Source organism: Lithobates pipiens, unplaced genomic scaffold, assembly GCF_037356315.1.
Source record: "Lithobates pipiens isolate NorthernLeopardFrog02 unplaced genomic scaffold, aLitPip1_a1.2 Scaffold_27, whole genome shotgun sequence".
Taxonomy (NCBI): Eukaryota; Metazoa; Chordata; class Amphibia; order Anura; family Ranidae; genus Lithobates; species Lithobates pipiens.
The window spans coordinates 149,822,635-149,848,347 of NW_027507788.1; the positions used below are offsets into that span (position 1 = coordinate 149,822,635).

General features: G+C 42.3%; 1 protein-coding gene across 2 annotated transcripts in view; it reads left to right on the forward strand.

Annotated features, from left to right (window-relative positions):
- Positions 1-817: 817 nt before the first annotated feature.
- The window catches only part of SKI (SKI proto-oncogene), a 105,658-nt gene continuing 80,762 nt past the window's right edge, over positions 818-25,713 (forward strand). Inside the window, exon 1 of one of the 2 annotated variants that reach the window (XM_077457664.1) lies at positions 818-2,332. In XM_077457664.1, coding sequence (XP_077313790.1) covers positions 1,409-2,332 — 924 coding nt within the window. In that variant the 5' untranslated portion in view covers positions 818-1,408. The remainder of the gene's footprint in view (positions 2,333-25,713) is intronic. The other variant, XM_077457665.1, reaches the window with a different exon arrangement.

Genomic DNA, 25,713 nt, shown 5'->3' on the forward strand with positions numbered 1-25,713 from the left:
TTGGGGGAGGGAGGAGTCATGTGATTGGTGGAGGGCCATGATTGGGGGAGGGAGGAGCCATGTGATTGGTGGAGGGGTATGCTTGGGGGAGGGAGGAGCCATGTGATTGGTGGAGGGGCATGATAGGGGGAGGGAGGAGTCATGTGATTGGTGGAGGGGTATGCTTGGGGGAGGGGTCATGTGATTGGTGGAGGGGCATGATTGGGGGAGGGAGGAGCCATGTGATTGGTGGAGGGGTATGCTTGGGGAGGGGGGTCATGTGATTGGTGGAGGGGCATGATTGGGGGAGGGAGGAGTCATGTGATTGGTGTAGGGTCATGATTGGGGGAGGGAGGAGTCATGTGATTGGTGGAGTGTCATGATTGAGGGAGGGGCTATGTGGTGGAGGGTCATGTGATTGGTGTCACCTCAGAACAGGGCAGGAGTAGCCAGGCACTCAGTATTTCCAGTCAGTAGACCCCTGTCAGTGTCCTTATCTCCTTCCTTCTCTGTGATAAAGGCGACTAATAATCCCTCTGCCACAACAAAAGTCCTCCAGAGGGGTCAGAAAGTCACAGCTGACAACCATTACCATTACCTGCCCCCTCCCCCCCTGTAAACTTGCCCGCCCGCGCCTGTCTCTCTCCCCCGCCGGCGCACTAACCATCATCTTTTCACTCCGCTTTCTACAGACAAGTTTTTTTTTCCGCTTTGCAGCAGGAAAAAAAAAAAAAAAAAAAGAAGCCGGCGGGGAGGGGCGGCTGTTCCTGGAAGAGCCAGCCTGGGGAGTTGGTCACATTCTTGGCTGGGATTCAATGACTGAGGCAGACACCAACAAACAGAGAGAAAAGGGGGTGGAGAAGGGAGGAGGAGGCTGGAGCGCTCAGGCACACACAGACTTCTCGCTAAGCACTCTGAATTGGAGAGCCAGGCTGTGTGCACGAGGGCAGCCGCTGTGACAGGACGAGGAGACGCTCCTGAGAGGAACTTTATTTTCTATCTATCCGAGGACTTCCTATTCTTATCACAGAGCGACTTCCCCGCCGTATCCTAGAGCGGCGCGAGCACTTCCCGTCCTATCACAGAGCCCAGGAAGTTTATCGTATCCAGCGCAGAGCGGCGGCTCCTCGAGGACTCTCCGTCCTATCAGAGAGGGAGCGGAGGAAGTTGCCGGCGGTGTCCTATCATTTTCTTGGATCCATCGTAGGACTGTGTGTGGTACCATAGAGAGCGGAGGACCTCCTGCCCCTCCTCCTCCTATGGGCAGAGGGTCGCGGCGGGGCACGTGCCGCGGGGACTGTCCGGCCATGGAGCGCCTGTGAAGTTGTCGCCGTCCCTCCCCCCCTCCTCCCCGGGCTTGTGACGAGTTGGTGTCCCGCGCCTGTCCGCCTTCCTCCCTTCCCTCGTCTATTCCTCTCTTTCCCCCCCGATGATGGAGGCTGTGAGCCGGAGCTTCCAGCCCCATCCCGGTCTGCAGAAGACCCTGGAGCAGTTCCACCTGAGCTCTATGAGCTCGCTGGGCGGCCCGGCCGCCTTCTCCGCCCGCTGGGCTCAGGACATGTATAAGAAGGAGAGCGGTAAGGAGCCGCCCGAGCCCATCCTCCACCTGCCTCCGGTGCAGCCGCCTCCGGTCATCCCCGGGGGGCCGCTCTTCATGCCGTCCGACCGCTCGACGGAGCGCTGCGAGACCATCCTGGAGGGGGAGACCATCTCGTGCTTCGTGGTCGGCGGGGAGAAGCGCCTGTGCCTCCCGCAGATCCTCAACTCGGTGCTCCGGGACTTCAGCCTGCAGCAGATCAACTCGGTGTGCGACGAGCTGCACGTCTACTGCTCCCGGTGTACGGCCGACCAGCTGGAGATCCTGAAAGTCATGGGGATCCTTCCGTTCTCCGCTCCTTCGTGCGGCCTCATCACCAAGACCGACGCCGAGCGCCTCTGCAACGCCCTTCTGTACGGGGGCAGCTTCCCTCCGCGCTGCAAGAAGGACTTCCCTCCCGGCTCGGCCGGCCTGGAGCTCGAGGTCACCGAGAGGAGCTTCCGCGTCTACCACGAGTGCTTCGGCAAGTGTAAGGGCCTCTTCATCCCGGAGCTGTACGCCAACCCCAGCGCCCCCTGCATCCAGTGCCTGGACTGCCGCCTGCTCTACCCCCCGCACAAGTTCGTCGTGCATTCGCACAAGGCGCTGGAGAACCGGACGTGCCACTGGGGCTTCGACTCGGCCAACTGGAGGGCCTACATCCTCCTGGCCCCGGATTATAGCGGGGAAGACGAGCAGGCCAGGCTGGGCAGGCTGCTGGACGAGATGAAGGACAAGTTCGACTACAGCAACAAGTACAAGAGGAAAACTTCACGGGTGAGGACCTGGCAGACAAGGGGTTAATCGCTGCTAGTTGACAGCTCTGGGGGAGGGGGGCTCAAGTTATCGGCAGCTAAGGGGGGGCATTTTTGGCAGTCAAAGGGTTATTCCACTACAGGCCCCCCTTTTTTTTTATTTTAGGGGTTAATTGGCTCAAGATGGTTTTTGACAGCTCAGGGGTTAATCGCTTCAAGTTGATCACCACAGGGTTAATCCGCCTGAGACGGTCTTTGACAGCTAAAGAGTTTGTAATCATAAGTGAGCAGCTAAAGGGTTACTCCGCTCTAGTTATTGGCAGCTAAAGGGTTACTCCGCTCTAGTTATTGGCAGCTAAGGGGATAGTCATCTTGAGGTTTTTTTTGGGCAGCTAAGGGGTTAAGCACCTCTAGGTGTTATGCAGCAAAGATTTCAGTGGGACTCCCCCTTTTTTTTTTTTTTTTTTTTTTTTTTTTTTCTGCAGGCAGCAGGAGTTAATCACTAAGGTTTCTCTTTATTTTTTTTATTTTTTTTGGCAGCTATGGGGTTAAATTGTCAAGTCTGTGGTTTGTTTGGTCAGCTAAAGGGTGAAGGTTGACTGACCCCCTCTTTTTTTTTTTTTTTTGGTTATTATATAATGTATGTGTAGTCTTTTGTGGGTTTTACAGCTAAAGGGGTTAATTCATCTGTTTTGTTTTGGCAGTAAGGGGGTTAATGGTATGATTTTATACAAATGCACATTCTAAGAGATTCATCTTCAGTCTAATATTGGCTAAATAAGGGGTTAACTTCTAAATGTTGAGTGTTTATTGCTAATGCTTGTATTGACTATTAGAGATTTTGTGGCAGTTAAGATGTTAAACTGTATTGATTATGACAGTGGAGTTTTATTTTTATTTTTTAAAGTGTTTGTGGGTTTTTTTTTTTTGTTTTGTAATTTTTGGTTTATTCTGCTGGAAATTTTTATCTGATAACTTTGCATTTCACATTCTCATCAGCTGATCAGTGTTTTTATTTTATTTTATTTTTTTTATTTTAGAGCTCTAAATATTTTTGGTATTTCAATTATCGTTGCTCTAGCAGTAAAGGGGAGTATTTGGTTTAGTGAATTATTCGGTTTTAGAATGAGTTGGGTGGATTTTGTCAGCAAGGGGTGTAAAATGTCTTCTCTGGCACACAAGGGGTGAAAGGGTTGTGAATTCTGGGTATACTGGAATAATATGGGGGGATATATAGGAAGGAATGCTGCTGGTTTTGTTTCTTGCTGCGGAGGAGGGTTTGGGTTAATTGCAGTTCAAGTTTGTTTGGGGGCATTTGGGCAGAAGTTATTACTGGTCATAAAGGTGTAATTTGCCCTTGTCTGCAGACGTCCTTAGAGGAGTGTGACAAGTGAGCGGAACTCCAGGTCACCTCATTCCATAAAGTCAGTGTGTCCCTCTGGAGGGCTGTCACCTTTGGGTCCTCGTAGAGGCAACAAAGTATGTTGTCCCATAGTGGCATTTAATGTGACCTGATGGCAACCTGTGGCAGTTTGTGTGTTGATGTCATTCAATGATAAAAATAATTTCTGAGCACCCTCTACGGTTGCAGCTATTAAGTAGCGTTTTGAAATCCAGGACATGCGTTTTTGTTCATTTTATATGTAGGCGTACATAACGGGTGCAGTCCAGTGTCCCTTAACCACCCCCCCATATAGAAGATGGCCATCTCCACCTAATACATCTCCTGGGTAGCACATAGTACAGCAGGATCTCTTATATAAAACATGCCCTGGGTACTAAACGTGTAGCCTCCCATACTGAAGATCATCAATTCTTTCTAGGAATAACATTGTATTTATTTCTTGCCATCCAGTGAGCTAGTCAGCTGGCACTGGGGTGGTGGTGGTATTCTGCATTGTGTGTAGGTGGTGTATACATAACTGGGGCAGCCGAAGGAAGACATGCCACCCAGACTGACTGTCCAGACGCTAGTGGTTTATTTTAGGCGTCTGGGCTCGACCATATGTGGATGCCAGTGTGCATAAAGCAGAGTCGGTAGCTGGCATGGATCCGACTATGTGGGCAGCACTTAAGGACCATGCAGATGACAAACTTTTTCCATGACCCTTTCAGAGTCTTCAATCCTTGTTTTCTTCCTTCCTGCGATTGTTGAATTAATAAACGTTCAAATTTCAGACCTTCCTATCCATCAGCTGCATTGTGTTGTAGATAAACCTCTTTTCTCTTTGTCAAAACACTTTCCCTGGGATTTTTATTTCCTTTTTATGATCTTGAATTCTTGATGTTTTGAGAAGCTAGACTAGTTCCCAGACAAAAAGTATTAGGTTTCCTTTGACGCTGTAATCTACGCGGGTACTTCATTTACTGGTTGAGGATGAAATGACCAGCTTTCAAAAGCGAAGGGGGACCTCCGGCTTTTGTGCCACTGAGCGACTGTACAATTTCAATTCCGATTCCATATAGCTATTCATTGGCGTCTCTGCATAAAATACGTGTGACTATCTCGTGTGATTCTTCTTGGTGCATAATAAAGTTGCATTTACAGATCTCTACTTGGGAGGCCAATTAAATCACATTATTGCTTAAACCTTTTTATTTTTTTTTCCCCCCTCTGTATTATCAGTGAATAGACTCCTTCCCAATTTCCCCAGGAGTTTCTTACAACTGTGTGTCAGAGCTATTGTGGCGCATTAATGAGGCACATTATCTGTGATAGTTGGAGGTGGATGCGTTTTTAATGGCTTGTCTATCCCCAGCTAATCAAGGATTGAGGTGGAGGCTTTGAATAGCACTGTCTGGCAAGAATGGACCCATTTGTGAGTAGCTCAGGATTAGATTGTTTAACCCGTTTCTCGCCAGACATTATTAGTCTGCCACTGTTGATTTTGTCACCTTTTAATAAAAGCGTGTGTAATATATAAAAATATATATAATATTTTCAGCACACACTGGGGGCGTTTTACATTTTATTGCTGCTTCCTAGTCGTCTTTGTAGCTCAAGGCCAACAGGCTGATGTTTTGTGATAACCTGACAAGACCAGCATCCCCTAACTTGTGACCTTGTGAATAGGCTGAATTGTAATGCGTATTGCGTGTCTTCGGAAGCTGCTTTGATGGCACGTTTGTGTGAGCTATCTTATGAATGCAGGCTCCTCTGCCACACTAGGTCAGCAAGTGTTTTTCTGTATGATAAGTCGAAGTATGTGTCTAGGCTCTTCCTCCTCTTGATCGGAAGATCTACTGAAACTGTTGCAGAGGTGTAGAGTTGATGGAAGACGTCTCTAGGAGTAAAAGCATGGTTGATCATATTTTATTTTTATTTTTTGGAAGGGCTTGTGCAAAGGATGTGGTTCTCAGGGTTGTGGGAAAGTTTATACCAAATAACGCTCTTCTGCTTCTCAACAGGCAGATCTACCCAAACGTAGTTGGTAGAAGTCCCTAGGTGTATTGATCATTTTTAACCATTGGATTGGACCTTTTTCAGGAAGAGGGTTGTACTAAGGAACTGGTGCTCAAGGTTGTGGGAAAGTTTTTACCAAACGATATCCATGTGTCATGTGGATATGTGGGTAGAAATTGTAGCGGACAGTTTTCTGACCAGTTCACTAACCAGCAGGTGAGTCTAAGATGTTATCCTGAAAGGTTAGAGGATTACTTTGGTGTTCTAATAAGACATTTAGTATATCTCTACAATCAGATCTGATCCGTTCTTACTTCTTTCTACTGACATATCTCTCTTATTTTGGCTACAGGGTGTCTTCTTTTTTTTTTTTCCCCTAAACTATTCATCACAATAGATCTAAATCTCATTTGGCTGTATTCCCTGTGGGCATCCCTCCCCCTCCCCGCCCTCCCTCCCTATTATCCCCTTTCTCTCACTTCTCTATGGAAAGACTCGTGCTGCATGGACTCTAAATGGCACTGGTTGCACTTAGGAAGACATTCTTGAGATTGAATAAGATGGAAGAATTTGCCCAGCCAATGTCTTCCCAACTACTAGCACAGCTTGTTGAATGACTCTAAAATACTAATATCGGAAGCAAGACAAATTGATTAAGCAATGTTGCTGAGTAAAAAGCTTTGTGGAGTGTTAATAGTCATGAATACACATTTATCCACATGCAGTCAAATTAGAATGGTGATGGTTCTTATGCTAATGTTTGAACTTCGAAGTGTACCTGTCTTACACACAATTTATATATTTCTCCCCCTGAACAGTAGCAGCCAGACAGTGTAGTTTGAAAGCTGACGCACTCAGTGTCATCACAAGGTCCTAGTGGAGTAGTACAATAGATCAAATTATGGTCTAGCCCACAAAATGGCATTGCATTAAATTTCAAGTTCTGGTGTGTGTATGTGGTGGTGTGCTTTTTTTATTTTTTATTTTTTTTCCAGTTGTAAGAATATACGGTAGTTGAATTGATTTTCTTTTTTCTTTCTTGTGGTAGTTTATTCTTGATTTTGGTGTTGTAAAGATCAATTTTGTTTTTTCTTGTTAGCTTGCTGAAGCCTTTTTACTAGGCCTGCGGATTATGTAGTATTTGAGGGATAAAACCCTTTGCCCCGGTCCATCGTCGGTTTACACAACTATGGTGCTGTTTGTCTTCTCTAAGGCAGCTCATTATGTGACATTGTACGTATTTAAATGGCTGTTTAACATTTTTATTTTGACTTCTGTTTGACCTTAAAATTTTTAAATAAAATAAATAAATCAATGTGTCTATGTAGCTGGTATGATTCAGCTCTCTGGGTATGTAAATAAATATCTTGGAGAGCAAGTCCTGCATTTTTTATTTGACTGCTTTTGTGTTGTCTTCTGTTCTGTGTATGATTTCCTCCAGTGATTCAGTGAGCTGATAATTTAAAAAAAAAAAGTTCCCTGTCATAAAATGGGTCAGCTCTGAAGTGCTCCTGGGTTTGTGAAGCATTGCAGCCTTTTGTGTGTGTCTGCGAAAGCGTTGAGTAAGGACCTCGATACGGCAGACAGGATATCAAGTGTTGGGAGTCTGGGGTAAATAGGACATAGACACTGTGAGCTAGGCAGCAGACAAGTGTTTTTTTTTTTTTTTTTTCTCTGTATATTATGGATGTTAGTCACTTCAAAAAGTGAAGACCAACTAATCAGACTTTGGTTAACCATGGGTACACTGAGTGGCTTTGGCTACCACACTTAACATCTAAGCCATCTCTCCTTCACATCAGAAAAATTATTAAAAACAAATCTACCAGATTGTCATTGTGGTTGCTGCATTGATCTAGAGTTTTTGCAAATTTTATTTTCCATATAAAAATTGATCACTTGTTGCCTGGAGAGATGTATATACTCTGGTGTTACATATGTAGTTTGAGAATGTGAACATTTTTCTTGGTAATTATGGAATATTATGTATTAATAGAGCAATTGGAAAAACTTTGCATTTAATAGAAGTTACTTGAAAGTTTGGCCAAGCCAATGTTGATCTAGAGTTTGCCCTGGATTGTTTTCTGATGTATAAAGCGCAAGTGAACCCAAAGCAAATTCTGCAAGGCTTATCTGTCTCTGTATGGCAGAGATATGTTAAGTTGTCCTTTTCTGAATCTGTGTTCCTGATAAGCACCCAGTAACGTCAGTTCTGCGCATAATGGAAAAAGCTTACAGTAAAAGGCATGTTTTTAAATGATTTCTCTTTAAAGTTCTCTAAAAGTGAAGTGATTGAGCGTCTGGCTATTGGTCACGTATCGGTTTTACTCAAGAATAGTCTGTCTCGTCGTTGCACAAGGCTAGACATCCAGTTCCTCAGGCTTCCGCATTGTTTGGAAATGGGCTGTGTTGTGAAAGACTCAACAGAAATCCATTTCATCCATGTATTGGCAGCCTGTGCAGTCTCTGTAGACTACAGCATAACCGAGCTTAAAGGTCAATACCCTGATCTGTTCTGTTTGGTTAGCTGTAGAGAATAGGGGAAACTTTCTGTCTAGGGTATATTCATGTCCAGTTTATGTAGACTGAGGCTGGTCCATGTAATCCATCTTTTGTACCTGGAAGGGAACATGTAAAATAAGCTTCGACCAATGGTTGGGGGAGGGGGGGGGATACATAGACAGACCTTGGCCTATGCTGTTGAATGAGGCCTAGTGTAGTTTGCTATGCCTTCTACATACCCTGTTTGCCTGAGTGCAAAATGGGTAGCTGTATACTTAGGATGCACCTTGGTGTCCTTGGGACCACCACATTTGTATACCTGGCCAAAGCCATTTAGTTTTGGACAAAGTGATGAAGGGGTAGAACCCACATCAGGTGTTTTTTATTTCAGTCTTTCTTGGTTAGAGCAAGCTTTACTTGCTCTATTTATCTCGGTAACCATTATCACCAGGACTGAAAGTGGTGTAATATCCAAAATGTTGAGTTGTCACCAGAATTAAGAGAAGCTTTCCATCCACACAAAATGAAGGGAAAGTTACTCTGTAAAACGGCGCCAAAAAAATAAAAAAAGCCTTTTAACCTTTCCCTCTGTTGAAAATAAATTTTTTATTTTTTTTCCCAAGTTGGTAAAATAGCTAATTTAATGAAGGCACAGTGTAAAATATGGTACACGTGCTCTGTAGCATTAGGCTGAAAATAGATTCCATCTTTTATGGAGGAGTATTGTGAAAAATGGAACCCTATAGCTTAAGAAAATGAAGTTTGTCTTCAGTAAATTTTAGTTTAACTATTGGGGTTTTACATGCACATAGAGCTAATGAGCTTTTACCATGGTATAGCACAAAAAAAGTGATCAAAATGCTCTTCTTTTTTTTTTTTTTTTTTTTTTTCTTTTCATTCATTGCTAATTATACAGAGCTGAATATTAAATAAAATATCAGTTAAATTGAAATTGCGCTGATTATGACAGTGGGGATAATTTTACCAGCCGGCTGAAACCACCAATTACTCTTAATGTGACAGGCAAATGTACGGAGGAAATGCTCTTTCAAAAGCGTGGTGTGGGCTATTTGTTGATTACATATGCACAGATTTATATGCATCTCCGTTTTGCAATGGGGGACGGATGGCTAAGTGCTATTGCTAGGCTGGTCTTTCCCAGTATGCGTGATGCAACGCCTGTGTGGAAATTGCTGCTTGCTGGACTAATTTCTGTGTACGCATGTTTAATTATTTATCTTTGGGATAGGCTATAACTTGAATCATATTCCTGTTATGCTCTTATCTTCCCATTCATGCTTTGTTGTATACAATGTCCTGATGCTGTCTTCCTTCTTTTTTTTTTTTTTTTTCCCTTTTTAGAATTCTACTCTCTAATTCTTTTGGGTTATCTGGTACCAAGGGACGTCCATACTGTGCAATGTAATTAATGAAAGCTTTGGGGAATGTCAAATAACTGTCAAGCATAGAAAGACTTTTGTTGTGACCCGTTGTTCAATTTTCTGTGATAAAGTAGCAATCCCTGTACTGTGCAAGTGTCCATTGGAAATGCAAACGAACTGGGAACCTTTCTCGCAGTGATAACTAGTCGTTCGCTCTGCTCTGGCCAGTTTTTTTTGTCACCTGTGATACAGGCTCCTTTGTTGGCCCAAGGAATTTTAAGCTTGCTGTAGACTGTTCGAATCTCAGCCAGTTCAACAGGATCTGGCTGAGTTTCTAACAATGTATGGGCAGGTTGCATGAACCGTATCTCCTGGCGAGGACGGTTACAGGAAAAGAATATTGATCCGTCCATGGCCAGCCTTAGACATTGCAAGCTATAGGGTTGACTTCCTTAGCAAATATAGTGCATATGCAGGTCACCCTCTCAAGTGCATTGCTTAGAAATTAAACAATCTTACCTTGTTTGTTTTAAGGAAAGTTTTAAAATATTCCAGCTTGCTGACCATTTTAGTTTTGGGCTATCAAAAATATATCCAAGCAATTGAGTTGGCTACTAAAAAATGATACTTTAGTCGTTTTACTTCTCTTTCTGATGTCTTGTCTGAGTCAGTGACTTACATTTAGTGCATACAACTCCCAAGTCACATTTTCAAGTGCATCACATAGTCATGTGCATTATAAAAGATAACAATTAAGCGTTTGCTGATATACCATGATTTCAGTTGTGCAGATGTTTAAAAATAAAAAAAGCGCATGCGATGGGTTTTGTTTATTTTCAGTTTGACTAGCGCTGCTAAATGCCAAAAAACTATACAGCCAACCTAGCTGGTCTGCCATTCACTTCAATACTATGTGGTCAAGGTGTATTTCTAGCTAATCGTAGGGTTTAGGCAGCGAATCAAAGGCTCTAAAAATTCTAAATCCCTGTGAAAGTTTACCAAAGATTGGGTAAATATAAGTGCCAAGCCTTTGGCCTCCTGCACCCATTTTCCTGTGGCCACTCCCCTGTCCTCTAAGCCATTCATCCTTTTCATATCTCTGCTCTAGGCGGTTTACATCACTCCCTAGTCCTTCCCTTTTTTATTTTTTTTCTCAAATCCAGCACCCAAACAAAAGACCTGGAAGGTGACTGAAGAAACTTGAATTTCAGGCCTAGGTCACAGAGGGATTTAATATTAAACAGGTGTACTGTTCAGAGTCTGGTTATGGCCGGCTTGCCAGACTAAACAATTCTGCACAAAGTTAACCCAAAGCTTACTGCTGCCAAAGGGGCTTTCAGTCCAGGAAGGGAGACGGGAAGGCTGGGGCTTGCTGTGGCTGTGAACTTAAAATCTGGTAATTTCTGTGTCCTTGGCTTCCTGAAAATGACCATTTGCTCTTGTCAGAAGGGCAAAAGTTGAATGCTACGTAAAGGCCATAGTGCTTTAGCCCAATCTCAGCCATTTGTAACACTTCAGGTGTCAATTAAACCTCATGGCTGTTGTGGAAGCCTGGGTACAGATCTCACCCAACCGTGACATATTTAGCAGGATGGTGAAAGAGGATAAGTTTGCTGTCTGTTCACAATTGGTTAAGAGTAAACAAGCCCTAAAGCAAATGAAGCCCTTTTTGTAAGTTGTGGACAGATAATTTGCTCCTTGTTTGGATTGGTTTTGAATAAAATGACAATGGAAGTTGCAAACTGTAACCAATCTTATTGCATACAGATGTATTAACTTCTGTAGGAAAACTACAAGTGAGCGGATTGTTTTCCATCATTTCTTGCACAATAACAAAGTAGGCCAATGCTCATTTTGGCTTGGGGTGGATTTGGTAAAAGTACCTTGCCTATGGCAATAAGTCTTATCATGCCATTTTTCTGATGCAAATTAGTGGATTGTCAAAAATATTGGTTCCTGTAGGAAATAATATAACTATAATTGTATATAGGTAACTTTTTTGTTCTCTAGTACATCCTATTTTGTAATAGTAAACCTTTACTGTGAAATAGGGGTTTTTGCCATTGGTGGCCTTTAAAAAAAAAAAAGTTGGCTGTCATGCTGGTATCAATACTTCTTGACCTGGAACATGCACACGGCTTAGGAATGGCTTTAGTACTTTCTGACCCAAAACAAGCATGCCAATAAGGAAAGTTAGAACTGACTTGCATTCTTCTTCCAGATCATCGACTTTAAAAATGCTTTAGCCTTTGGAACATGGCAAGTGGGGACTGATAAAATATATATATATATATATATATATATATATATATATATATATATATATATATATATATATATATATATATATATATATATATATTACTTTTTTTTTTTTTTTTTTTTTGTAATCTCATGGGAATGTTACAGGTGCAGGTTTTCTTTTATGCTGGAACCCTGCTAGTTAATTTTCAAAAATGTATCAAGCTGCAGTTTGTGAGTTGCTGCGCATTTTAACATGGGTTTCAATTATGAAAACGTTATATTTGCACACAGCGCCCCCAAACCTCTTCTGGGGTCCCCAGCATCGGCTTGGCCCCACTCGCCGCTCCATCGCAGTATTTGACAACATCAGAAGCCAATGGCTAAGTCTAAGATCAGAAAGCAGGAAGAGCTGCTGCAGATGGGACAGTGCTGGATGGGGTAAGTGTTTTAGAGGGGGTTGCTGGGGGAGCTGCTATTGGAAGGGTGTGTGTTTGTTTTCAAACCTGTTATACTTACCTGCTTTGTGCAGTGGTTTTGCACAGAGTAGCCCCTGTCCTCCTCTTGGGTCCCCCGCCAATGCTACTGGCTCCTGTTGAGTACCCAAGCAGGCTCGCTCTTGAGCCTCTGCCTTGCATGTCCATTTGCACACACAGCCTCGGCTTGGCCCTGCCACTGTTCTCTCCTCATTTTGTCTCACTGTCATTGACAGCAGCCAGAGTCAATGCAGAGGAGTCCCCAGAGAGCTGAGGCTCTTGTGCACATTGCTGGATCACGATGGGGCTCAAGTAAGTATTGGGGGGGGAGTGCTGTTGAGTCTTTAGAACCACTTTAACATGCATTTAGGGGTTCTAGCTAATTATAACATGTCAGCATGTGTGATTTCAGCCTAAATAGTGAATGAGACCCTTAAGTTCAGTGGCATAAATGGTTTTCTTGTGAAGGTGATACGTTTTTAATGTACTTTACAAGGTAGGGGACAGAATTTTAAGTAAGCTCATGGTGTCATTGTAACATGGGAAACACTGAAATCTTTTATTTTTTTATTTTATTTTTTTTTCTCCAATAGGACAACCTATTATAGAGCTAGAAAAAACATTCCAGCCTCACTGCAGTCCTGTAACTTTTGTTATCTTCCCGTGCTGTTTTGCTGCAGTGCATCGTGGGATTTCCATTTCTGCTGAATGGGCTGCTTGTCTAAGGGGGAGGAAGTAAAGCTCCCTGTAGGATAGCAGCAGTGGGGGATGTCCTGTTTTATATGCAAAGCAAAGCATTTTCAAAAAAAGAAAAAAAAAGAGAAATAGGTTTAGAGAAGAGGATCTCCCCCGTACAGTGTGAAGGTGTCAGAGCATCTGAAGGCTGGTGTTATTGTATAGGGTTTGTTCAAGCCTTGCTTAGTGATGCATCCCATTAACAAGGAGTGAATTTCACCCAAAAGGGGTATTTAACTTTCCATTTAATAGGATACACTCCAGGTTTGCTGGCATTGATAGTGAATCTACAGGGGTCCTCTTTAAAGAAGCCAGGAGTTAAGTGTCTTCAGGATCACTGCATGAAAGGAGGCCGATACAAAACCCAGGCCTCCTTTTTCAAAAGATTTCTGAAAACATTTGGAAATATGCTTCTTTTAAATACTTTTTACTTTTTTATTTTTTCTAGCCCTCTGTCTCAAACGATTCATTAGTCTGCATGGGACATGCATTTAGCCTCAAACTTTGTAGTTTCTAAGCTGAGATAGACTTGCCTTTTTGCATATTCGGTGTGAATTGGGTGTTACAATTTATAGGTTAACTCAATAGACCGAACACGTGAGCTTTCAAACAGCTTTGTGAGTCAATAAACTGTTCCAGAACAGAATTTGGAGGAGAATGTCACATTTATTAGTTATGGGGGGGGGGGAAAGGTTTGTTTTAATTTTGTCCTCCCTTTCGTTCCCACCTTGGGTATGAGGACTGTCTGCTCCATCTTAATTAGCTGTTTAGGCTGAGTGGTATGCAAATATAGGCAATTAAGTGGGAGGTTTTTAATTAGCAGTTGTAAGTTCATGTGTGAAGTGCCTCAACTTAATCACTTTTCAGTTTTGTTGTTAATTTGTGAAGTTTTTGGTAGTAAAGCTGTGAATTTCTTTTTGTGTGTGTGTAAAATTGTATTTATTTTTTTCCTTCCACAACCAAGTAGGTACTCCATGCCTACCAAGTGTAGGTGCAACAGCCTAAGCAGTACATCATAGCCTTTGACAACGGATGCGTAACATTTACATATAGTGAGATGAAGGAAATTTTAGATTCACTGTGACTGGCTTTAAAGTCTTCATGGAGTTTGCATTACTAATACCAGCCAATCGAAATATAGTTGTCCCTCTTCTAGTACTGGTTAAAACATGCAAGCATTTATCTGGTTTGGCGAAGCCATACAAACTTTTCAGTTATGAAAAAATTCTATTTGACTTTTTTGATAAACAGAATGATTAAAAAAACTGCCCCAGAAAGTTTTCTGAACCTAAGGCAGGAAACTTTTCTGAGTCCGTTTTTCAACGACTGGATGATCTTTTAATCATTTTTTTTTTTTTTTTTTCCTTTTCTTTTTTTCCCCCCTACGTGATTTAATTTCAAATGAGATTGTAAATCCCAGATCTTAACTTGCACTGAAGTATGTTTTATGAGTAAAAAAAAGCGCCCCCCCCCCCCCCCCCCAACATGGCTCTTAAGCTCTTACATCATATGCTGTGAAGCGGTTTGCCTGTCTGGATTAGCTCCATTCAAATGAATGAGACTAGTATCTGTAGCCTAAGCAGGCAGCTATTAAGAGCCTCGGCAATAGCCTGGTGTTCAGAGTGTTTTGAAGTTCAAGTATTCTTTGTGCACTCATGGAGTGCAAAATCCAGGCAACAAAAGGGGGCTTGGGCCTCTTTTCTGGAATGCTGTATTGGACCTTCGGAGTGGATCCCGTAAAAAGCTTAGCTGAGTGTGGTCTGCAGCTTGTGGCTGACCTCTCCGGGAGGGAATAGGTTAAAGAGGCCTCTTGTCATTGTGAAGCAAGTTCAGGGTTGCCATCCTACCATCCAAACATAGGCCTTTTGTTTAATAACATTGTGCAAAGAACAAGAATGGGCTGTTGCAGCAACCAGTCAGTTTAATTTTAGGGCTCATCGAAGAGCATAAAAATGGGGGTTCAGTGTGACGGCCAAGCATCTAGCATTTTCAGGAGGGATTTTTTTTTTTTTTGTTTTCTCTTTGCTTGGCTTCTTCGATTTCTCAGAAGTTTGTTTGCAGGATGATCAAGGCTCAAATGTCAAACTAATTGTTGAAATCGGCCAAAAAGTCATATGGGCTGCTTTAAATGAGTAATTCTGGAGGAACCAGGCCAAGCTTGACTCCCAGGCACTGCCCTTTTATCTATATATCTTTTTAAAGACACCCCCCCCCCCCCTTCAGTATGTTTTGTGGAAATTTTGTTCTGCAGCTCTGTTCATTCAGCAGACAAGGACGGACCCCAGACACTGGATCTGTCTTCATAGCTGTCTGGCAAAGCTGATTTGGACAAACATCAAATTACATGGCACAGGGTTTATTATTATTATTATTATTATTATTATTATTATTATTATTATTATTATTTTATTTTTTTTAAAGATTTTTGTTTTGAGAACTTCAGCCGGGGTTAATAGTAGATTATTCTCCACAATAACTGGGTATGCATGGTAACAGGCTTGTCCTTGCTGGAGGGGGTTAATAAACATGAGCATACGCTTGAGTTTTCTACATATTCTGAGGTCTTCTTCTCACGTCTGAGCCTCTCATAGGACGAGGTTTGTGAATAATTTAACAAGTGCAGGCAGGGTTGTCTACAGAAGCCACATTGTCAGAAATTCTCTAGTCAGCAGACAGCTAGTCTGGGCAGGCAGTGAGGACACTCTTAAAGTCAATATTCCATCATCTTGGTTAACCATTGCAGGGCGGTCGTATGCTGAATGTGGTGGGTTTGAAAGGATTTTTTGTTCTTGTGGATGGTCGGCCTATTTTAGAAATTTGAAATGTTGAGCTGCTTTTTGTAGATCAGAGGGGGGCCTCTTTTGAAACTTCAAGTCTCAGAATGTCCTGTTATTATTCCTGACATGCAGTGAGTAATATTTACTTTTGCTGTCTGGCAGGTTTGGGCACTCAGGTACCCATAGACATGAGATGTTTCCTGACTATTTCCGTGCAGTATGTTAAAATGCCTGGGGAGTGCTTGGTGTCTAATCTTTAGAAACAATTATGTTATCTATTGTAGTTTACCAGGCCCTGGATGTGGGATCCATTCGGTTTTATACAGAATTTTTTCATTCTTTGCTCAGCAACATGCACCTTTTTGTGGCTGTCAAATTGTGACTTTATCAGTTTTTAGCTGTTGCATCCAAATAGGTGTGAAACAGATAATCGTTGTGGGCGAACATGGCTCTTCACATGGAGTTATGACTAACATGACAGACATGTAAAAAAGGCTTTAATATTCACCTGGTGACCCATGTTTCTTGTCCAAGGGTAACGATGCTTATTTTAGAAAATGTACAACTGCCACTGAAAAATAAAAATGCAACTAAAAATTGATCAGTTTCAATATATTATATTTTTACTTTGGTTTTAAATATTCTTTAAGGGATGGTTCACACCAGATACAGACCAGATGTGTCTTTTCTGCATCAAAAATGCATGGAATATAGGTTCCAATGGCATGGTTTACTATATTCCATGACCTATGCAGCACCTTTTTTTGCACAGAACTGTACTGAAACATGGCAAAATATAGAAGGCACCATTCAAGATGTGAGGGGGGGGGGGACTCATGAACACATCAAAACGTGAATGCAGAAACCCATCTGGACTCGGGGGGGGGGGGGGGGGGGGGTTGGAGAAGATGGACTAGCGGAGCTCTTTTTTTTTTTTTTTGGGGTTGAGCTCCGCTTTTAACTGCTGCAAAGCGATGGGTCAGGCTGGAATTGTTTAGCCAAATTCCCAGTACCTAATTATGAAGAGCCTAAGTCTATGCATGGTTGTAGACTTTGAGTAGAGAGGTACCTGCAGATGTCATATGGACAAGTGGACCTTTCTTCGGTACTGCAGACTTTTTTTTTTAACCCTCGAAGTCCCCCACCTCAGCATGCATTGCATCAGCTTAAATGGTTCAGCAGCTGTTGAGGCGCTTGGCCTGTAAACTCTGTCCTGCCATGCTTCGTCTTTTGGTGCCCCAACAGCTGGATGGCTATTGGGGCCATCCAAATCGCTATAGAATTTGAATGAATACACCATGATTGACTCATTCATTGTGGCATTCATTAAAGTGTTTTGCTTCAGATGAAGCTTGATTTTACTGCGCTTCAGAATAACTCACTTACTGCACAATTCAGCTCTGCGGCGGGAGCAGAGAGACACAAGGCTATTGTCCTGCGGGGCAGCGTGTCTTACAGCCAGGCCTGGCTCTATGGCTACCCGGTGCAGGATTCCTTTTGCTGCTTGTGTTTGAATGTGCTAAGAGGCCAGTGACACATGGCCCCGCTCGCAGGAATAAATAGATCCCAAACATACTCGCCCTGTTTCAAACTTGTCAGACGCACACAACCATCGGCCCTTTTCTTTAACATCCCAGATGGTAAATAACAGCAGGAGATAGAAGTGACCGTATTGTCTCTTTTCTTATGCCTAATTTAAATCCTCACTGTCTGTCCATCTCCCTTTTCCAGTTCCTTTCTTTCTCGCCTGACTTTTTCTTTAAATGGTCAAATTAGGCTGTCTATTTGGAAGTCTTGGGGGGAGATTGGGGAGTGTTTTAAATGAATGTAACACACTCCAGAAAATCTGCATTAAACTTGCATTGTGCAAGCATTTGCTTCTGCCTGGCGCACACAAATTCGAATCAAATTGTTCTTTCTTTTAATTGCTTGCATGTGTTTTTCTTTTAATGTGTATATTAAAGCATAGGTCGTCATGTTTGGCAACTTGTGCATTGTAGATTTAAAGGACCAGCAAATAGTTTGAGATTACTTGCTTCAGTTGAGTGCAGAGGATTTGATTGATTGCTACTATGTATTATTAAGCAATTTGTTGTGTCTGTTTAGTGATCAATTTATGCCCTTTGCAAATTGTGTGATTGAGCTGGTAAAATGTGCCCTGCGGCTACAGCAGTTTTTAGCAGACAAATAGAACATTTGACTATAACGTTAGCTGCCCGTGTCTCAAGAGCCTGCCGGCTACTTTGGAATGTGGGTTTTACTAAAGGTAACAGCGCTTGATGGGGGCACACCCTCCCATATAATTATACTTTTACCTGTTAAGCTAGGTTCACACTGTGTTGCTGCAGTAAGGTTTATTTGGGTGTTAAAAGAAACAAAATGGCACCAATGCAGAAAACACATGGGGTGCATGCCGCTGAGCATGGGTTTTTGTTTTGTTTTTTTATGTGATGGTACTGCGTGTAGAAGGGTCTGTCCACCCAAACCTGGTATTAAAATTTTAGGTAGCTGAATATGCTGACACTTCCTGGTTCACAGTAGTGAGTTGCAAAGAATCTCATGGCAGCGGTACCCACACGTTAATGTAGCACAGCATATTTCTTTCCTGGAAAAAGGGTCCCTACCCCTTACTTTTCTCATTGGTGGTGATTGGCTACTTTGGTGCGATTGCCGTGCAATTTTAGCCCCAAAGAAATGCACCAAGAACGCATGTACATGCATTTATTTTTGCTACTTGCGCTGACCCCTCCTGTCAGGAGAGCAGCCAATCGGCTCTCCTCTACTCGCGTCTGTCAGACACAATAGAGAAAAATGTGATGCACGGCTTTTCCTGTTTACACTGTGATTGGACACAGTTGATCATACGGTAGAGAACCCCCGCCGGAGGCTCTTTACCGGGATTGGAGATGCGGTGTGTCGGACTTACGCACCACACCACTGATCGCCGTGCGCTCCTGCAGCTTATCCTGCTGGACGTCATATGACATCCAGTCAGGATAACTGAACCACTGCCATAGGCTGGGCGGGAAGTGGTTAAGTATCTCTGCAATATTTACATCCCCCCCCCCCTCTTCTATTTTTTTTCATTTTTTTTTTTCACCCTGTTCCTAAAGATGCAATTACAGAATACATATTGATCCTGCCAGAAATCCAGAGTTTTGAATTTGCTGTAGTGGGCTGGTGGCATTGCAGTAAAATCCCAAACAATGTTGGCATCTCTGTCTTGAGTTCTGCCCTGCTTGGCCATTGTGTGCCTTTTTTGAGATCCACATCTAGCTAAATATTTTACATTTTGGATTCATTGCCCTTTTATTTAAATGGAAGCAGCATGTTTAAATAAAATTTGTAAATCTTTTGAATATTGCAAATATGTTTGAAGTATGTATGAGGATGTAATGTGAGATTTTAAACAGACAAAGTTGTGAAAATTCTTTTGGACATTTCAGAATCATTTGCTTTGTTGTAGCGGAAGCAAGAGCAAGGCTGCCTAAGGGGGGGGGGCACATCCCTGCTGGGCCTCACTGTGTCCTTCAGGTATCGGGGGACCCGGGTTGTCACTGCTAACTGAATTTATGGTGGGATTTTCGCTACCCTTCCATGACCCAGAGCAGTGCCAAACACTGGTCACTGCCTTTCTTTCCAGCTTCACGCGATTTGAATCCGAGAGCCTGGTGAATTGAAATATTGAATGGATTAATGAATTCCCCTGGGTGCAGGGGTGACCATCCCTATTGTCTGCTTTTGTTTTACTCTGTTGAATATTAATGAAAAAGGGGGTGCAAGGTCTGGTTACAAGTCACTGGTGCTTAAAAAGGTGAAGGGGCAACTTTTTTCCCCCTCCTCTTCCCTTTTTTGTTTTGCAAATATTGGCATTGATACAAATGTACGTGGTTGTCAGATTTCATTCTCTTTGTACATGTGATGACTTGGGCAGCTGTGTTGGCTATTTGATCTTAACAGGTTTTTTGCTTTTAAGCCAAAGCCTGAAAACTTTCTTGAACTTGAATTAAATTGTGCAGACCACAGCGATGGCAGCAGTTTAGACACTCAAAGTGAGTTGATTTCTGATTGGTTAGCAGCTGCTGCATCTTTCCTTCTGGCTTATTCATCTAAATTTGATTTGGCATTTAAAAAAAATAAAAAAATAAAAATGTTTTTATATATATCTCATTGCATTGTCAATGCATCTACTCTACTTACCTGGGAAAATTATATTTTTGAAGGTGAGAGTACAACGGTCAGCATGTATTTTGAGTTTAAACTGGTTCATTTCTTATGTGCATGGCTTGTCCTCCCTCCCTTGTAGATGGCTTTTTATCTTGTAAAGCTTCCGAATAAGCTTTATCAGGGAAGGAGAGCTGCATGATATATATGAATAGAGGCCAGTGTTCTTTTGTTAAGGAAGTTCTCCCTTTTCCCTCCCACTACTGCCCACTTATGCTTTGCAAATCCTTCTAGGGACTTTGCTACTTGCACAGGAATTGGGAGAGAAATGACACCAGCCAGTTAAATGGTGCACGCACAAGTCAAGTGACACTTGACGTTGCGTTTTATTATGTTTAATATATATATATATATATATATATATATATATATATATATATATATATATATATATATATATATATATATATATATATATATATATATATATATATATATATATATATATATATATATATAAAAATTCAACAGGACAAGTGGAAGTGCCCGTTTAGTAGTATGCAACTCCAAAGTGTGCTACAACTGAGCTTGCAGCAATGGGAAGCAGATATTTATAAGTCCCTGTGGATGTGTGTATATAAAAAAGTAATTTACTTGGCCAATGAAACACTCACTGGTTGGTGGTCTGACCCTTTTTAAGAACAGATTTTTATTTTCCCCGGATAAATTGCACCGGGCTTGTGCCATATAGCTAGATCAGATGTGGTTGTTCTTGGCAAACCTTTCCTATAAGTAGTTCCATTTGACCCCGTTGCTATTGTGTTGGGGGTTAAATCGACTAATACCAATTCCGATCATCGGAATCTGAAGGGTAACTTCAGTAACCTTGGAAGAGTGCAGACAGACAACCTCAGAATCTTCTATAACCATTCTGCATCCTTCAGTCCTCCTACAGGATGTAACCCAAGTATCTGGAAATAACGTGAGAATGGTAAACAAAACTTAACTGCTCCCTTGGTAATCTGTTCCTCCTCCCCGCCACCACAGTACAGTGATCTAGGCAGCCCTTGTTTGTCAAGAATCATGATGAGGATCTTTTGCTTGGTTTGCTTCTTGCATTGGCTCTCTGCTCCTCCATGTACTTGGGGTTCTCCTTCCCATGAAAAGGAGAGAATGGGAAATTGCATGTTGCATATTTATGTTAATGCAGTTTTGGAGCAACTTCTGACCCATCTGCTTTATTAATTTTTTTTTTAACCAAAAAACACAATTGAAAGTTTGACCGCTTTATCGGTTTGAAGTGTGTGTGTGTGTGTGTGTGTCCAGCTTGCAGAAAGAGCGTAATAATTGACTATATTAAAGTTACTTCGCTAATGACGGGTCTCCTTTTTATTTTGATGGAGTGTTGTTTTCTATTGCATGCACTAGTAATCTATAACCCCAATTCCAAAATCGTTCAGGAGGGGTTGAACAACCTCCCTTCTACATGAAGCCTAAGAGTCAGTGTCTGAAGTAAAGATGGGCAGAGGTTCACCAATCTAAAAAGCTGTGTCCAAAAAGAAAAGTAGAACAATTAGAATTCTAATTGTTGCTCAATGTAAAATATCATGTACAGAAGTACATAATGCCAAAGGATTCTGTGAATCTGGAGAAATCTCTGTGCAAGGGACAAGGCTGAAATGCAATATTAGATGCCCTTGATCCTTGGGCTCAATATGATTCTGTGATGGTCATGACTGCAAGGGCTCAGGAATACTTCCAAAAATCACTGTCTGAACGCAGTATGCCGTGCTGTCCAAAAATGCAAGGAAGGCATATCTGATCATGATACAGAATTTCTTCTTTCTTATCTGGGCCAAAGCTCATTTAAAATGGTCTGTTGCAAAGTGGAAATTTCTTCTATAGTCAAAAGAATCAAAATTTTTACATTCTTGTTTGGCAACCATGGTGCCACCTCCTCCAGACTTCAGAGGAGAAGGACCTTCTGTCTTGTCTTATTTCAAAGCCTGCATCTGATAGTATGGGGGGTGCATTCGTGCATATGCCAGCTTTTTTACACACATGCACACTGCTGTCAGTTGCTTTTCTCCCTAGGGTTTATCTGATTGTCTTGTTTAGGAATTATCCATGATAAGAATCTACTTCCTGAATTTAGTTGTAGGCTCAGAGTTGATATAACCATGTCGGTTCTGGTGCTTGTTCAGTTCTTTGCTGTGATGAGCTGCTACTAGTCTCTTGCTTTGTGATTTGCTACAAAGTTACATTGTTGCAGTTTGATCACTGGGGGAGTGCAGACTGAGGAAAATCTTTCTCCTGCCTGCAGCAGACTGATGACATCACAGTCTATGCAATGTACCTGGGCTGGAGCTTTCAGAATGACTTTAATAGTAAAAGGTGAAGTCTTTTGGGAATTTTTATTTTTATTTTTTTGGGCTGATGATTGAAAGTAGATTCTACCGTTAACTTTATTTTCTTTTATTTTTATTTTTTTCTTTAAACCTTTTTTTTTTTTTTTTTTTTTTTTTTTTGCCAGCCATATCGGTTTGTCACACGTGATGGATGTTCTCTGATAAGACGGGCAGCTTTTCTGTCTCCCCACAGTGTCTACTTCAACTTCCTATTTTTACTAAATACTGCTGGTTTCAGCTAAGTAGACAGTTGTTTTTGGTAGAATCAGTTTATTGTAAATAAAGCAAGGACAAGAAAAACATTTTTATAAATAGATCTTTAGATTCTCAGACCTCAAATTATTTTTTAGTTGGTGTGTGGGGGTTTATTTATTTTTTTTTTTAACACGCTTAGTTGATAAATTTAAAATAAAAGCATTATTTTCTGTAGACTTGAAAAAACTTTCTTACGTTTTACCAGGTGATGTGTTATCTCTCTGTACTTTAAATCCCTGATAATTTTAGACCTTGTTTACCAGATTTCCTTTGTAAATCATAACTAACATTTGATTCTAATGCATGTGGCTAGATTATGAAGATCTTGGGTAGGAGAAAGACTAGGGTTAGCTGTAGCAAATAGTCGATGTTGGCCACTCCCTTTTTTTTTTTTTTTTTTTTTTTTTTTTGACTGGTATAGGGAGAGTTGAAGGCTTGTGGGAGCTCTTAATATGGTCACCAGACGTGTGTGGGGGGGCTTTGCTATGGATGTATTACAACCTGTGACAACTGACTGTCTAATATGTGTAACATAGCTGCAGTTACACTCCTATACTTATACTTTATTTTTATGAGCATGCCACCTTGGGTGCATGCTAATATGTAAATTTTAGGCTATTGCCAAAAAAGTCATGGCTTAGCCTGCCCTCTCAAGCCTCCTGCAGCTAAGAGGGTCTTTATAGCCATCTTTTGAGTGTCTGACTGATCTTTTAATCCGACCCTGAGAAATTGCAACGTGTTGACAATTTCTTGCCACCATCCTCAGTAACTCTCAGATGCAGGCTGCATTCCCACCAAGAAGCGCAGTCAGAATAGGGCTTAAACTTTTAGTCTTGTTTGCCAAAAGTAAAAAGCTAAAGTATATTTAAAAAACGGGTACTTTAGCAGCCCAGGAATCCAGCACTGTCATCACCAAAGCCGCTTTCCTCCGGATCCCTGGCACCACCATCTTGGCCCTGTAACCTCTTGTGCTTTGTCTCGGGAGGTTGTGGTCAGGAGTGGGAGGGGCCAAGCTGATGTAATTCTCACCTAGGCAAGATATACAAACATAGGAGCGGGTACCTGTCAGAAAAAGGTACTGCTTCCAGAAGAAAAGAAAATATGTGGAGCCACAGCCTCTAAACATCCACATAGGTGTTTACATGCAGAATTAGTAGAGTAAGAGCGTTTAGAGGCTGAACAAAAAAAATCACTTGTACACTTTGTTGAATATTTGAGCAAAAAAACACGTGCATTTTAGCTTCTGACCAAGAGAAAGGATATGATGAATAAACTCTCAAATACTTCATGTATCTAAATGCGTTTTGCAAAGCTTTTTTATTCACGATTTTAACCTTCTAGGAGTAAAGGCATTCAGAGGTGCTTGGCAAATGCCCTGTGTGCAGGAGACCTATAGGTTGATTCCATTAAATATATTGGTTTTGGATAGAATGGGAGGTTGTTAGAAACTCTGGTCTTTTTGTGTGCCGGTTGAGGAGACTTCCACTACTGTTATCTCCACCAGGGCAGGAAGTGAGAAGACTCTTGAGTACAGATTTCTTTTCATATCGGCTGTTGTGATCTTGAGGCAGGAAATTTGGATAATCTCCCCAGCAAGGACACAGATCATGAATAATATCTCTAAACTCAGTCCAATACTAAAAAAGGGAGAGAAGTTAAAGCGGGAGTCCACCGGGACTCCGCGTTTTTTTTTTTTTTTTTTTTTTTTTTTTTTTAAAAGCCAGCAGCTACAAATACTGCAGCTGCTGACTTTTAAATAGTGACACTTACCTGTCCAGCGCGCCCGCGATGTCGGCACCCGAAGCCGATCGCTCGCTCGGCTGCCGGGTCCCGCCGCCATCTTGGGTATGGGAATCAGGAAATGGAGCCTTTCGGCTTCATTTCCCGGTTCCCTACTGCGCATGCGCGAGCCGCGCGGCGCAATCCGGACGGTCCCCGCTGCCTCTGGGAGCTGTGTGTTTCCCAGCAGGCAGCGGGGCACTTGCTGAAGGGGGCGGGCGCTTGCGGAACGGGGGCGTAACCTACGCTCGTTCCGCAGAGAGCTAGCCCGGAAGTGGGTGCAGTTACCTGGATTATCCAGGTAACTGCACCCCCCTCCCCCCTGAAAGGTCCCGATTGTGGCGCCGGAGGGGGGGGGGGATTCCGATGAGCGGAGGTCCATTTTAGGGTGGACCTCTGCTTTAAAGGGGTTGTAAACCTTTGTTTTTTTTTTTGTTTTTTTTCACCTTAATGCATCCTATGCATTAAGGTAAAAATACAAATGGCAGTGACTCCCTTCCTCGTTTTTACTTGCTTGACCTGGCGGGGATGTGCTGTCTCTCTGCCCGAGGTTCTCGGGTCTTGGATAGATAGCAGCGCAGCCATTGGCTCACGCTACTGTCAATCAAATCCAATGACTGGGGGGCGAGGCAGAGTCATACATTTGGTGGCTATGGACGCCGAATGCTGGACTTGGGAGCGTGCCTGCAAGGTAACCCCCTCGGGAGAGCACTTCTCCTATGGGGTTATCTGATGTGGGGAGGGGCTGCTGGAGACCACAGAAGACGAGTTTTGGGGCCACTCTGTCCAAAATGAGCTGCACAGTGGAGGTAAGTATATGTTTTAAAAAAATCATAAAAAAAGAACCCTTACAATCACTTTAATGTTATTTACATTATTTCGATTTCTTAGTAATTTATGTGGGATTTTATACTCAGGTGTTCTTGTTATTTTTATATATAAATGTAATGTAATATGAGATGTTCTCACTAATGAGGGGACGAATTGTGCAGTGTTTGTGTTCATCCTTTCAGGTTCTTGACTCGCCAAAGCTTCTGCCTTAGCTTCCCTTGAAATTGAAATGAATCAAGTTACGTTGTGCTATTTTTAGATCCATCTGTTGTGTTTCTTTTCACTTAACCTAGTCCTATCAAGAAAATATTGTTGTGTTGTAAAGCGAGATTGGACATTCTGTCCATTTTGCAAGCTTACTACTACTCTCCTACTGCTGAGTGCACAGATTAAACTTTAACTACACCCACTCTTATCTGTGACCTGAATGGATCTTTAGCCCTGGCTGCT